Source organism: Aotus nancymaae, unplaced genomic scaffold (genome assembly GCF_030222135.1).
Source record: "Aotus nancymaae isolate 86718 unplaced genomic scaffold, 86718_ANA_hifiasm-v0.15.2.pri h1tg000046l, whole genome shotgun sequence".
Taxonomy (NCBI): domain Eukaryota; kingdom Metazoa; phylum Chordata; class Mammalia; order Primates; family Aotidae; genus Aotus; species Aotus nancymaae.
The window spans coordinates 27,125,111-27,141,224 of record NW_026988460.1 but is presented as its reverse complement, the minus strand read 5'-3'; the positions used below and the strand labels follow the sequence as shown (position 1 = coordinate 27,141,224).

General features: G+C 42.3%; 1 protein-coding gene across 1 annotated transcript in view; it reads left to right on the top strand.

Moving 5' to 3' along the window:
• RAB7A (RAB7A, member RAS oncogene family) overlaps positions 1 to 16,114 on the top strand; it is a 79,389-nt gene that overhangs the window by 49,630 nt on the left and 13,645 nt on the right. Inside the window, exons 2-3 of the mRNA XM_012435380.2 lie at positions 11,443 to 11,503; positions 14,005 to 14,131. Coding sequence (XP_012290803.1) covers positions 11,451 to 11,503; positions 14,005 to 14,131 — 180 coding nt within the window. The 5' untranslated portion in view covers positions 11,443 to 11,450. The remainder of the gene's footprint in view (positions 1 to 11,442; positions 11,504 to 14,004; positions 14,132 to 16,114) is intronic.

Below are 16,114 nucleotides of genomic sequence, written 5' to 3'. Positions count from 1 at the left end.
CCAGATATCTCCCTCACCTGGCCGCTTTTATGTGCCCACTCAGGCCTCTAACCTTGTTCAAGCCATGCCTTTGGACCCTGTTCCTGCATTCCAGCTGTCTCATTGCCTGCCAAGCTAAGTTACTCCACACCCCAGCAACACCCATGCTCAGCTGCTCTCTAGACCTGATGCATCAATCTTGCTCTTTCTCATTCCAGTTATTTAACATTTTCCACTCTGCTTTCTGGGAACTTCTTTGAAGCTTGTTAAGGGATTGATAACCAGTAAAATGTCTTGACCAGTGATTTTTAACATGCTGAAGAACACTTCTTTTTAGCCATTGCACATTCAGCTGTTTAGTCTTACTTTTGAAAATGTTTAGTATTTCTGTTGGTAGTGCTCTCTACTTTACTGTACTGTGCCATGATTATGTCATCTGGCCCACCAGACAGCAGACCTCTAAATGGCAGGTCTAGCCATCTCTTCTCTTTTGCTTTCCGTGTCTGATGAATGCATGGAACATTCCTAATTTAGCGTGGGCATCTAGATGGACATCAGCCATAAAATCCTAGCACAAACTAGTATTCCTTCAATTAACAATGAGCTAAAATATAACTAAATACCACTATATCTTTAAGAATAGATTTGGTTGAGGTCACCTCAAACTTAGCATGTCTAAAATCAAACACAGTTCCTCCCCAGGAAACACCTGTTTTTCAGAGTTCTCTGATCTAAGAAATCCTCTTGGTCCCATGAGACATAAACCCAGACAACTTCCTTGGCATTTTTCCTCATTTCCCATACCCCTCCCAATCCAATCCATCACTAGATGCCATCCACTTTTATTTCATCCCGTTCCCTTCTGCTTTCATGCTGGTCTAGTGCAGTCTTCTCTTGCCTGACGGTGGCAGCAGAGTCCTCATTGTCCACAGCACGGTCTCTTCCCCTTGCCACTGCAGGCAGGCAGGGCGCTGGCTCTGCAGGATGAACATTGCTGCTTAGAAACCTCCATAAGTCAGGCTTCTCATTACTCTGTGGTTTTGGGACCTTAGTACAGCCCACTGTGTCCTGCATGATCTGGCCCAGGCATATTATTTTCATTTCCCCCTGAGCCTTGCATGTGCTGTTCGTTAAGCAAAACTCTTTGCTTTCTTTTCCTCCTTCAGATCTAAGTTCAGTTCTTCCTAGAGAAATCCTTCCTTAATTCTCCCAACTAAGGTAATTACCCTTAAAATAAACTTAACATATCCTGATCACAGTAGTATTTTAAATTTTTGCATTTGGTATGATTTCTCCTTATAGTCTTATGTCCATTTTTGCCCTTGATATATGTTTGATGAGTATAGTAAGATTAATAACATGATGATTGGTAGTCCTGGGGCTTTAGAGTTCTATTCATAGCATGATCAAATATTAGAGTAGAGCTTCTTGAATCTGTAGAAGAGAAAACAAAATTAAATTTTTTCTTCTGGGCACAGTGGTGCGTAGTCCCAACCACTCAGGAGGCTGAGACAGGAGGATCACTTGAGCCACAGGAGTTCTGGGTTTTAGTGCATTATACCAGTTAGGTGTCTGCCTTAACTTCGGCATCAGCAGAGTGACCTCTCAGAAGCAGGGGACCACCAGGTTGCCCAAGGAGTGTGAGCCAGCCCAGGTTGCAAATAGAGCAGATCAAACAGCTCTCCTATGCTGATCAGTAGTGAGATTGCACCTGTAAAAAGCCACTGCACTCTAGCCTGGACAACATAGTGAAACCTGTCTCTTGACAATAAAAAAATTAAAAGAATTTTTTAGGCCGGGCACAGTGTAATCCCAGCACTTTGGGAGGCTGAGCCGGGCAGATCACAAAGTCAGTAGTTCGAGACCAGCCTGGCCAATATGGTGAAACCTCATCTCTACTAAAACTACAAAAAATTAGCTGGGCATGGTGGCGCATGCCTGTAATCCCAGCTACTCAGGAGGCTGAGGCAGGAGAATTGCTTGAACCCAGGAGGCGGAGGTTGCGGTGAGCCGAGATAGTGCCATTGCACTCCAGCTTGGGTAACAAGAGCGAAACTCCATCTCAAAAAAAAAAAAAAAAAAAATACAGAAATTAGCCAAGTGTGGTGGCCTGCACCTGTAGTCCCAGCTACTTGGGAGGCTGAGGCAGAATCGCTTGAACCCTAGAGGGGGAGGTTGCAGTGAGCTGAGATCACACCACTGCACTCCAGCCTGGGCAACAGAGGGAGACTGTATGAAAACAAAAATTTCTGTAAGATATTTGGTCAGCTCTTTGATGTGCTTCTCTCACTAGATATTTTTATTTTAATGAAAGTGTTTGTCCTGCTTCTCCCTCTTAATGTTTCTTTTTGAAGGCTTCTATCTTTTCCTTCTGAGTTTCCTCCTAGAGGTGGTAATTCTAAATGGAACAACAGACGAACAGCCTACTTCCTAAGATCCTTACAGTAAAATTTTTCTTGGAGCATACAAATTATGCATTATCAATGGAATATGTATTTCAAGTCATATAAATTCTGGCATCTCAAAGTGGGGAGGGTAACACCATGGAATTGCTTAGGTAGAAATGGAGCTCTGTTAGAGGACCGTGACTCAATAAGAGTTCCCTTTGGGGGTGGCAACAGAAGGGGACATTGTCTTACAGGTGGCCGTCTTTTCATTCTATGCTGGCTGTAGGATCTGTGGTCAAAAGGACAGTCCCTAAGGAGGTGTGGCCCTTCTCACTCCTGCCCCACGTCCTCCACCAAGTTAGTAGAGTGGGACAGTGCATTTGTAGACCATCAGCTGCCCCAGATGGTGCAGCAGAGTGTAATGGAAACTGGAGAAAGGAAAGTTTGTGTTTGTTTTGGGCTCTGAGGAGGTCAGAGGAAGCCTCTCAATAAAGGCTGAATTTGTCCTGAAAGGAAGGGAGGAAAAATAGCGACAAACAAATCCTGGTGCGCCAGAAGCATAGAATCCAGACTTCAGGTTTGAGGGTTATTCTGAAATGTGGTTGTATTGAATTGAGATTGGCCAGTTGCAGGGCATGGAAGGTGCTGTAGGACAGGGAGGTGACTTGAAGGAGAACAGAGTAATACAAGGCAAAGGTTAGGAAAAAGGTCCAAATATTGCTTGCCTACCTCACTCTGAGCCTTGAAGTCCATCAGCTTTGAGGGCAGGATGACTGCTGGGTCTTCTGTCATGGTCATATACAGAACATGAAGTCTTGGAAGAAAATGAGATGGAGAGAGAGACATTTACCCATGTTCGTGCTGGTGAAAGTGTAGAATGTTACTTTGAAATCTGCTCAGAAGCCCACTACTTCTGAACTCCGTGTCCCTATGATGCTTCCTTTCCAGTGCTATATTTAGATCATATGTTCAATAAGTCACATTCTAGTAGGCAGAGTAGGCAGATACGCTCAGCAAACTGAGAGGCACGTGGATGAAATGTATTCTGCTAATCTAAGAAATGCTGAGTGATTAAAACATGTGTGAGTCTGATCAGATTGTACCAACAGAGTGTATATATGTAGATTCATCTCATAATTGAAAACAGTGTGTGCTTAGCAGCAAGGAAAAGTTTGAGATTATCCATGTGCTGACTATCATGCAACCTTAATGTTAATAACATGGGAAGATATTTAATGTAGAAAAAACAAGATGCAAAGTTATACATGGTACATAACCTCAACCATTTGAAGGAAAACTGAAAAGACATATACTCTAATACTAATAGTGATTGCTTCTGAGAGATGGAATTGTCAGTAGCTTTTTGTCTTTGCTTCATTCTTTCGTACCTTCCTGAGTTTTTTTACAATTCCATACTATAATTAGGGTGGAGATAGTGCAGGGAGCAGAAAAGCCAGCTGTGGTTAGGACCTAGCTGTTGCAGGCAGGCAACCTGGAAACACCAAGCAACTAAAAATATTAACGAGCTATAGAACATTAATTGGTTTAACTGTCATGGTTTTGTTGAACCTTTAACATTTGTTTAAATATTTGTTCTGCTATCATTACAGTGTTGGATTGGACACAACACTGTAGATCAGAATAGTAGTTGTAGACTCTTCACATCAGTGGTTTCCAAACCTGGTATGTGTACGTGAATTGCCATAAAAGACTTGTTAAAAGTCCTAGCCCTCAGGAGCCAGAACTCTTTTGGGTGAGAGCTGGTAGTGCAGAATGGCATGGTAGGGACTGGGCTGACACTCCTGGTAATTTCAGCTCTGCCACTTAATTGCTGTGTGACCCTGGATGTGATAAACACCTAATTCAATTTCATCTTCTGCATTTTACACTGTTGTTTTGTTGGCTTTGCAGATATAGTCATTCTCTTTATCTGCAGTCAACCATGGTCCAAAAATGTTAAATGGAAAATTCTAGAAATAAGTTTCTTTTTGTTTGTCTGCTTTTTCAGACAGAGGGTTGCTCTGTCACCCAGGCTGGAGGGTAGTGGAGCGATCAGAGCTCATTGGAGCCTTAAACTCCTGGGCTCAAGCCATCTTCCCACCTTGGCCTTCTGAGTAGCTGGGACTTACAGGAGTGTACCACCACACCCAGGTAATTTATTATATATTTGTACAGACTGGATCTCAATATGTTGCCCAGGCTGGTCTCAAAACTCCTGGCCTTAAGCAGTCTTCCTGTGTCAGCGCTCCCAGAATGCTGGGATTACAGATATGAGCCACTGCGCCCGGCCGTAAGTTTTTGTTTGGATTAGCTTGATGAAAGCTTGTGCCATCCCACCCAGGAAGTAAATCATCACTTTGTTCAGGGTTTCCACACCGTAGATGCTACCTGCCCGTTAGTCACTTAGTAACTGTCTTGATTATCACATCAACGTTGCAATGCTTGTGTTCAAGTAACTCATATTTGACTTAATAATGGCCCCAAAGCACAAGATGCTGGCAATTTTGTTATGCCAAAGAGAAGCTCTTGAAGCATAAAGGTAAAAATTGTTGACTTAATAAGGAAAGTGAAAAGATCGTATGCTGAGGTTGCCAAAATCTGTGAGAACATATTTTCTATCCTTGAAATTGTGAAGAAGAAAAAAGAAAATCCTGCTAGTTTTGCTGTGGCACCTCATACTGCAAATGGTAACGCCAGTCTATGATAAGTGCTTAGTTACAATGGAAAAGGCATTAAATTTATAGGTGGAAGACGTGAACATCATCAATATGTTCTGACGGATGACAGGTTTGGTACTTGCTGCATTTCAGGCATTCATTGAGGGTCTTGGGGCCTATCTCCCATGGATAAGTGGGGACTACTATACTTAGCTTTCATTTCCTGGGTACTGCAACACCATAAAGCCTTCACCTCCACGTGAGCTATTATCCTGTGTATCCATACAAAATTGTACCTGGAAGAATTCAGACTTTTGAATTGCCAGCTGACCCCAACTTCCTAGCCCTTCTCTGCTGTCCTCATTTTCACCACAGCAGTCTTTTGCCCTTCTCCTAGGTGCCACTGTGCATTCCCGGTCAGCCTCTTTCTGACACTGACTCTGCTGGTCCAGACCCTTCAACAGTATTTTTCTTGACCTTTTTACCTGCTGATGTTTCCTTATTTTGTCTGCTTATGTAGCCATTTGGCTTCTCTGTGGCATAAATTAAGAAGGTGATGACTGTAGACTAATAAAGGAAGATACCAGCTTTTGATTTGTTAGGACATGAGAAACATTGTACTTGAAGAAAAGAATTGTTTCATCATTCGAATACTGGTAGTTTCGCTCTGAGGAGCTTCTTCCAATGCACACTGGTGAGGTTTGGTTTGGTAGCAGAAGGAAAGAAATGTGTTCTGAATATACCTAACTCTAGAAAAAGTTTAGAGAATATTAATATATACATGGCTTAATGGATATCATCTAAAATGCTTTCTTTGAAGGACCAGGTCTCGGAGACCTTGTGTAACTAACTTTTTCTTCCTTTCTACTCTGCTGGCTGCAGATTCTCCTGTGAGAGGAAGTGGTCTGTGCTTTAGAAAACTGTTTTCCAGTTAGAAATTTCAAACTTTGTAGGCTTCTTTTATTTTTTGAGACATCATTTCGCTCTGTCGTCCACGCTGGAGTGCAGTGGTGCAATCTCAGCTTACTTCAGCCTCTACTTCCCGGATTCAAGCAATTCTCCTGCCTTAGCCCCCCAAGTAGCTGGGATTATAGGTGTGCACCAACACACCGAGCTAAATTTTGTATTTTCAGTAGAGATGGCGTTTTACCATGTTGGCCAGGCTGGTCTTGAGCTCCTGACCTCAAGTGATCTGCCTGCCTCGGCCTCTCAGAGTGCTGGGGTTAAAGACATGAGTTACCATGCCTGGCCGTAGGCTTTTAAAAAATAATTTCAGTCTTCAGAAATCCATGAAGATGGTAATAGAAATTGATAACAAAAGCAGAAATTGCTGGTGTACATTTTGAAGCTAACTCTGCTTGGGCAGCTTCTTGTGGCAAAAGTTGTATTTAGTTTGTTTTGTTCCTGGCTCTTTTCTAGAAATAGATGTCTCATTCTTGATCTGGTAGAACATTAAGTACAAAAATATATCTTTTAACTTTTACCAATTTGAAGCCATCAGTGTCCTGGTGAAAGATGTGGAATTCTTATGATTGGCTGTTTAGTATCATTTGCAACAACTCTGAAATGCTTAGCAAGCCCTGAGTGAAGATGAAAATCTGCATTTAAGTATAATTTGTCTTACATGATGGATGGACATTTTTGTCATCGGAAATTTATTTGAAAAAAGTCAACAGATTAACATTTTTCTCCAAAGTGGAGGTGGCTGTTTGAGTATAAAGGTAATGTGCTCCTCTGAGAGTCACAGTTAAATATAAAGAAACAAAAACATTTGTAATCCCACCATATGGAACAGCTCACTAATATTTGTGTGTATTCCTTTCTGCTTCATGTGTAACCATTTTTACATTTAACTCTTTACTCCTCTGGGAATCTCTTGGGAGGAGATGTAGGGATCTTAATTCTCACCAAAATTTTTCTGGCGCTTACCATTTAGTGAATTGTTAATCTTTTTGCCACTGAATTTTATAATTTCATATTTGTCAAAATTGTTCATTTCTGATGTCTCTTTTCTTGATCAGTTTAGTCCTATTCCAGCACCTCACTGTTAATACTGTATTTTTATAACATACTTTGCAAGATTATAAGGGCAAGTCTCATCATTAGTGGTTTTGGGGAAGGAACATTTCTTGTGTATTTATTTTTATGAATAAAAATTTTTAAACTAAATTCTCCCCATCTCCCCCCACCAAAAAAAAACCAACCCATACTTGTTTAAAAAGGCGAGAATGGCCAGGCGTGGTGGCTCACACCTGTAATCCCAGCACTTTGGGAGGCCGAGGCGGGTGGATCACGAGGTCAAGAGATCGAGACCATCCTGGTCAACATGGTGAAACCCCGTCTCTACAGAAAATACAAAAAAATTAGCTGGGCATGGTGGCGCGTGCCTGTAATCCCAGCTACTCAGGAAGCTGAGGCAGGAGAATTGCCTGAACCTGGGAGGCGGAGGTTGTGGTGAGCCGAGATCGAGCCATTGCACTCCAGCCTGGGTAACAAGAGCAAAACTCCGTCTCAAAAAAAAAAAGGCGAGAATGCATGTTTTTCCATTAAGGCTTCCATAGACTGTTTATTCAGATTTGTTTTTCTCTGTAAAATTATCATTTTTCTCATTTAGGTCCTGTACTCCTGTTAACCACTATAATAGTGATGGTTGTATAAATTAGAAAAATCTTTCAGGAAAGTAAATTGGCAAAAATCATGAAAGCACTGCTTCTTTTTTTTTTTAAAGATGGAGTTTTGCTCTTGTTGTGGGGTGCAGTGGCACAGTCTCAGCTCACTAAAACCTCTACCTCCTGGGTTCAAGCGATTCTCCTGCCTCAGCCTCCTGAGTAGCTGGGATTAGGCACCCACCACCACGACTGGCTAATTTTTTGTATTTTTGGTAGAGATGGGGTTTCACCATGTTGGCCAGGCTGGTCTCGAATTCCTGGCCTCAGGTAATCTGTCCTCCTTGGCCTCCCAAATTGCTGGGATTATTGGCGTGACCAACTTTGCTTTTGATTCAGTAACCCTATCCCTAAACAGTATCTGTGAGTTACAGTTGTCAGAACCCTTTCCTTGCATGAGAATTTGACTGTTGGTTAACTTTCTAGCTCTGTTTCCCTGGGAGCTAGACAAGGCAGAACATCCATCACATTTGTTGCTGGGCTTGTTCCTTATGGTAAAATGTCCCCTGGTTGGTAAATTACATATACCTGATGGGCCACAGGCTTGTGTTTCATGGAACATAGTGACTCTGCTGGGCATGTCCTTATGGGGAGCCTAAGGAGCTGTCAAAAGAGATATTGGCACCCTCAAGATTGAGCATTCTAAGTCAGGATATTGAGTCAGCACAATCTCCCTGTGCCTGAGCCACTGTGTGGAGTCTTGCAAGAACTCCTGCTGCTGATCACCTGCCACTGCCCTACCTGCCAGCTGTGTCTCTGTCCCAGTCTTTCTCAGTAGACTTGTGCCAAATGTGGCCTGTGATAGTCTTATGAGTCTGAATCTAGGAAGATCTGCCCACCCCTAAACTCCCTCATAGGTGTTGCTATATCTCAAGGAAGTAATCCCACAGACAAAAATTCAAAGATGTTCTTTATAGCATTTCCCCAAAATTTTGATACATTAAATAAAGCAGGAATGGCTATTTAAATGCTTAATTCACTCAAAGGAATATTAGACATTAAGACTACAATAACATCCAGGTGAAGTCTACTACCAAAAAGAGAAAAAAAGACTACAATAACAATAATATAATCAGTATTGGAAACAAGGATGAGTAATAATGTGGGAAGAACAAAATACAAATTGTCTGCTGGGATGTGCTGCACCCACTGAAGTTGGGATTTCAGTGGTTTCAGGGCAGTGTTCTTGGGCAGTTTCTGGGATTACTGTAACTGGGGTTTGCATATGAGGAGAGCAACTTTGGTGTTGTGTTCTAATGCCCAAGAGGGTCGGCCACGTAAGGTGGCCTCATGGTGACTGCCTTGTGACATGTGTGAGCAGAGATGCAAAGGGAAGGAAACAAACATGTAATCTGTCCTGTGGGAGTGTGGAGGTTGAAGTGTATTTCCTGTTTCTTTTCTTTTCAATGTTATTAAACTACATTGACACACCAGTGAAATTTATTAACAAACCAAGTTACTAAGTGCTTGCTTTGGCAGCATATATACAAACCAAGTTACGCAAATCCCTTTTCCCATTCTCAAAATCAGTCACTTTCATAAATATTCTCAAAGTATCTTTGCAAATCTTTTCATTGTCTTTTTATTTCTTTTTTTATTTTATTTTTTGGAGACAGTCTTGCTTTGTTGCCCAGGCTGGAGTACAGTGGTGTGATCTCGGCTCATTGCAACCTTCGCCTCCTGGATTAAAGCAATTCTCCTGCCTCAACCTCCCGAATAGCTAGGACTACAGGTGCACATCACCACGCCCAGCTAATTTTTTGTATTTTTAGTAGAGATGGAGTTTCACTGTGTTGGCCAGGCTGGTCTTGAACTTTGCAGGCTGGTCTTGAACTACTGACCTCAGGTGATCCACCTGCCTCGGCCTCCCAAAGTGCTGGGATTACAGATGTGAGCCACTGCACCTGGCCTTTTTATCCCTTTTCTTAATATGCCTTTCTTTGGATTTGAAACTTGCCCCCATTATCATCATCTGATCTCTATCTTGAAATGTAATACCAGACCTTAGAGTGAGACATTTAAACTTTGACCAGTCAAAGCGGTCCCTAGGGAGGAAGGTAGGGAATAGTGGGGCTTCACATGTAATGGATAGTTTGAGGTATACCTCTCAGTGCTGATTATTTTGGAAGACAGAACTCCAAGTCATCTTATACTACCCCTAACTAGCACTTGTAAGAACTTGCTAGATGAATGCTGGTAGGCTCAGATACAGTGTCTTCACAGTCCAGCCATGGGCATGAGGCTTTTGGCAGAAAAACAGCTTGACCATCTGCGTAGGTCGTGGGACCTGGGGTTATGTGCCTAGCAAACCATCTAGTCTGGCTCCTATTCCCATACCGTTCCTATAGCCAGAAACAGACTCTGAAGCCATCAAGGATGGTCACTTTCAAGAGCATAGACCTTGTTACCAAATCCTGCCCTGTAGGACAGTAGTCAGGTCTGATATTTCCTTTTAGTTAGTGGTCTTGGGTGTAATACCACCTGTTGAGAAAGAGAGCAGTTCACAGCTAAGCATCTGGGAAGAGGTGGATAGCTTGATTACCTTGCCTAGGTACTGTGATCTGCTGCTTCTCTCTCTGTCTTCTGGACTCTGTGTTCTGTTACTCATCTCTGTATTTGGCATACCTTAAGATGGTAGCAGCCAGTATTTACTAATCATCTACTGTATTCTAGTCACTGTCCTCAGCATTTTATTCATTCAGTCTTCACAGCATTCTTAGAACATAAGAACTATTATTTCTATATTCCCTATTCCAGCAGAAAAATTAAATAACTGGCTCAAGGTCATATAGGTAAATTAATAAGCGGCAAAACCAGAATAGAAATCCCTGTGGCCTGGGTTCATATCTGCTGCTTAAGTCACTCCCACGGTAGGCACTGCTGTCAGTCTTGCCTTCAAAAGCTAGGTGGTTAAAGAGGAAACTAACAAGTAGTCCTTCTGAGACCCATTCATTTTCTGGAAGTCACTGAGTCAGACCCTGGCAAATGAGAGGCAGTTGCAGCAGGAGTCCTGTCTTGGTGAGTAGATAGACCATGCTGTGGCAAGTGCTGCAAGACAGTTGAGCAGAGATGAACCATCTCTCACATCTTCTGGTCATGAGTAGACAGGGCTGCCTGAAAGATTTTTTGGAAAAGCGCAGTCCCTAGAGCCGCAGAATCAAGTATTATTCAGATGGTAACCAGCATTTAATAAATTTCTACTTGGCATTGAGCATACAGTGGGGAGTAAAAGTATCTTAGTGGACATTATTAGAAAGGAAAGAGAACAAATGAATACAGTACATAAAAACATCAATTAGCAGTAAGTGCTCTGAAGAAAAAGCAAGCAGAGTAATGGGATAGAGAGCAAATGAGGGGTTATGCTGCTTTAGATAAAGCGATTACCTCTTTGAGAAAGTGATACTGAAGCAGCGACCTGAATAAAGCAAGGACCCAGCTGTTGAGCAAGTTGGAGCATTAATTCAGATTGCCAATCCATTCAATTGATCCACTGCCCAAGCGAGAGAATACATTCTCTGCAATAGCTCGCTGGGGCAGGATGGGCCTGCCGTGCTGTTCTGCCTAGCTCTTGGGTCCAGAGTTCTGGTGAGTGATACTGTTCTTTGTCAGGGGCCCCTGGGTAGAAAGAAGATAACTAGCAGGAAGGCTCAGGGCCCTGCACTCCGGGGGCTACTCAGACGTTTGTGCCAAAGGAGGTGTTTTGCCTTGGTGTTTCCATCACACTCACAGTGATTTCTCCTTTTCCCCCTTTAGTTTGAAGGATGACCTCTAGGAAGAAAGTGTTGCTGAAGGTTATCATCCTGGGAGATTCTGGGTAAGTTTCTTATGATTCGAGCTAACAGATTGGCTCAGAGCTAAGCCTCAGTGCTGCGGACCCCACACCCTCCATGCTGCCACTTCCTGCTTTCATAGTGGAGGCTTAGGACCTTACATGCTTCCCTGCATGGCAGAAATTTAGATGATCCCTTGTTATGTAAACTTTTGTTCTCTGGTTTTTAGCATGATTTTTATGGGGAACAGATGACTATTTGAACTCACCTAAGGATACACATTTTCATGGAATCCCTTTTCTCCAAGCTGGCCAGGCTGGGGATTCTTGCTTACGTAGATTTATTGCCATTGGCATCTGGCCTAGCAAATGTGTGTTCTGAGTGCACCATACAGTATCCTCCTGCTGCTGTGCCTGCTTCAGGTCTATCTGCAAAGGAACCTGGGATGGCAGAACTGGGTTCTGATTCTAGATGTGCCACTAACCATGTAGCTAACTCTAATGGCTCTTAAGATTCTGAGGTAGGTGGGGTGAGGTGGCTCATGCCCATAATCCCAGTACTTTGGAGGCTGAGGTGAGGATTGCTTGAGCCTACAAAAACAAATTTAGCCAGGTGCTGTACTTGTATTCTCAGCTGCTGGGGAGGCTGAGGCGAGAGGATGGCTTGAACCTAGGAGTTTGAGGCTTTAGCAAGCTATGATCCTGCCATTGCACTGCAGCGTGAGTGACAGAGCAAGACCCTACCTCTTAAAATAAAAAGATTCTGTGGTAGGCTTTTCAGACTTGGCATCTGAAGGGCCATGAAAGCTTTGACGCATTGGAGGCTTACGTATTTTTTAAAATAACAACACTAACAAATGCAGGCATGCTTCTTTATTCCAAAGTCCCCTGCCCTTCCTTTGAAAAGCCAGAGGTTTTTCTATCTTGACTGGCTTATTTGACTCACATGAGGAACCTTTTTTTGTGTGTATGTGAGAGATAGGGTCTTGCTATGTTTGTTGCCCAGACTAGAGTGCAGTGGTGCAATCACAGCTCACTGCAGCTTCAACCTCCTGGGCTCAAGCGAACCTTCCACCTCAGCCTCCAGAGTAGCTGGGACCACGAGTATGTGCCACCACTCCTGGTTAAATTTTTGTATTTTTTGTAGAAACAGGGTTTCACCATATTGCCCAGGCTGGTCTCAAACTCCTGCACTGAAGTGATCGATCCACTTGCCTTGACTTCCCAAAGTGCTGGGATTAGAGGCTTGAGCCACAACGCCCAGCCTTCAAAGAACCTTTTATTCACCAGCATTTGTCCAGCCTCAGACCAGTGGGCTAGGGCTCAGATTTGCACTCTCCACCCTACCCCGCAATCCATCCCCATCTGGATGGAAAGGTAGTGCTTTTAGGCCTGCCTTCCCATAACTTGTGCAAAAAAGTTTCACCAAGCCCTTGTTTGATTCCAGATTTTACCACTTCTTCCGTTGGAGATTCTGGCTCAGATGGTCTGGGTTGGAGATCACTGCCATAGGCTGTCTGGGTACCTCCAGGTTCTTTAATACGAATATGAATGTGTTCCTTTCTGGCAAAGGAAGGTGCTATCACTGACTATGGGGAAGGTTTTTGCATTATGTTTAGGTTGCCCTAACCTCATTACACAAAAATACATTGTCTCTTGCTGAATTTTCTTTACTGGAAAACATATTTGGAGGAGCATTCTTTGAGGTAGCTTTGGTTTGGTGATATATTGGTGCTTTTTCTGCTTCAGATTTTAAACTTTAAGCAGCAAAATTGTCTGAGTGGTGTATGTTTGCTCGAAGCCAAGGTCTTCCTCCTGGTGGTACTTCATAAAGCTGAATAGCCACTAAATGGAGAAACATCTAAGATAGCAGGGATACTGTTGGAATAGCAGAGCAATCTTACTAGTGAAGCTTCTTTTAGAAGGAGTATATTTGCTGGCATCCTTCTAGAATGGAAAAAATAATACTAGGCTCTACCATTTGACCTGACTCTGTCAAAACATGTAAGCAGCTTTTCCACATCTGCCCCACATCTGTACCCTGTATTTTTACCCAGAGAGAACGCACAAAACTTCAAAAGTATAATGCTGAGAAGGCTGCTGGCATTGCCCTTTGCTGTGAGGGCAGTTCCTTGTCCTTCAGGTCAGGCAGATTCTTTTTATTTATTTATTTTTTTGAGACAGAGTCTCACTCTGTCACCCAGGCTGGAGTGCAGTGGTGTGATCTCAGCTCACTGCAACCTCCGTCTCCCAGCTTCAAGCAATTCTCTGGCCTCAGCTCCCGAGTAGCTGGGACGACAGGCACTTGCCACCATGTCTGGCTAATTTTTGTATTTTTAGTAGAGATAGGGTTTCACCTTATCGGCCAGGCTGGTCTCGAACTCCTAACCTTGTGATCTGCCCGCTTCAGCCTCCCAAAGTGCTGGGATTATAGGTGTGAGCCATTGCGCCCGGCCAGGCAGATTCCTTTAAATGCTTCAAGTATCCGTGTCAGTTTCAGGACCCTCCTATTTGACTTAACACTTGTGGTTTTTCTCCAATTTCAGAGTCGGGAAGACATCACTCATGAACCAGTATGTGAATAAGAAATTCAGCAATCAGTACAAAGCCACAATAGGAGCTGACTTTCTCACCAAGGAGGTGATGGTGGATGACAGACTAGTCACAATGCAGGTAAGCATATGTCTTGGCTGTGCTAACCAGGCCTTGACAGTTCATTTAGTCTTAATCTTTCTTCATGCATAGAATTTTCTTTCCCTGTTATTCAAATCTTTTTATTCTATTTGTAGATAATTGGCTGGCACTCAGTGAAATTAGAATTTCAGATAAATAGTGAATTCTTTTTAGTATACTTCTAGTATGTCCCAGATATTACTTGTTAAGACACACTAAAATTTCTGCTTTTTTTTTTAAATAAAAAAAAAAAAAAAAAGCTTAGATTTATCCTTTCTTGTTTTTGTTGTTGTCTTAGGTTTTGTTTTTTGCTAAATTTGGCAACCTGCAGGTCTCTGTCTTGAGTCTCTCTTGACATCCTTGCCCAGTGCTTTAGGTGAACATCTTTGTGTCTCCCCTCAATAGTCAGACATAAAGTTTATTTTTTTTACTTTGTATTTCATACATAACTTCAAGAGTTGTGTTTCTATTGAGCCAATCTGTTTTTTTTCATGTATCAGCTTATTAATCATTCAAGGGTTTCCCTTTCAACAGTTAGAATAAGATACAGATTCTTTCATACGACTTTTTGAAAATACTTCACATTCTGGCTGTAAACTATTACTCACTTTTTTCTCCCCCATTAAGTCATTTTGTTTGTATATATGTATTAATTATATCCCAAAAAAAGAAACTCCTGAAGGATACCTTGAGCCCAGGATTTGGAGGCTGCAGTGAGCTCTGACTGCTCCATTATACTCCAGTCTGGGTGACAGAGTGAGACCCTGTCTCTAAATTTAAAAAAAAAAAAAAAAAAATCCCAGGATTTTGCCTCCTGTGTTTTCATCTCTTTCTTCATGGTCCATGATGCCAGCTGAGGTTGTCAGTAAAACCTCACTTTGAAACCGAACTTGGAATAAGAGTAGATTATTCTGTCACTTTTCTAGATCTTTGAGTTACACATCAAATCTGGGGCCAATCATTCCAGGGACAGGTTTAACCTGCCTATGAGATTTACGGTAATTTTCCCAGCTCTGTGGTCACCAGTGATTTCAAATTTGTCAATGTGATCATGTTTCATCTTCACAGTTAGAACCAGACCATGACTTTGGAGCATAGCCTAATAATAATAACCTGATGTTTGCGCTTGAGAGCATCAGCCAAGACATTCACGCATACCATTATGGAGGCATGGAAAGATGGCAGAAATAGCTATTACTTTTTTTTGTCTCCTTCCAGTCTTTCCAAATCATGTGCTGCTCTTACAGACCTGTGTTGGTGGATGTGTCTCTGCTTCCAGCAGGGCCTTACACACCTGAAATCTCCAACTTTTAGCTCAGATCTTTTGAAACTTCTATCTTTATGGCAGTTGTTCTTTCCTGTATACTTCTAGAGGCGGATACAATTCTAATCCGTAGTCCTAGCAGGTACCTGGCAAATAGGGGAAGCTCACTGAAATGTGTGAATGATGTAGGTTAGAGGTAGAAGTTTGAACATGTGTTGACCTCAAGCTATGGCATGCTCCTAGAGGATCAGGACTCTTTTAACAATTGACTCACACTTCCAGAACAGAGCTAGTATGAATCTCCCATCCTCACCTCACCTATACACATACACCTAGAGATCTTTAAAATATAACTGTAGTTTAAGCAAGTCAAGCTTTGATAGTAGCACTGGAAAACCTCAGCCCAAGGAATTGGCAAAGCTTGTGTCTGAAGTTGTTGCAGAATCTCAGTCCCACTATCCACATGTATAGACATCTTTGTCTCAAAGGATTTAACATAAACAAATAAAAATTTATCATTCCTGGCAAAAACAAGGGTAAGACCACTCTGTAGGGATATTTACTACCACAGGAGAGAAGATGAGTTCATAGCCACATGAGGAAATAATGTACCACAGAGATGTTCACAATGACTAGAGATGTTCTAAAAAGAAATAGAAACCATAATGGAAAAGGGATACTATAAAAAATGAGAATATGGAAAACTTACAACTTAGAAG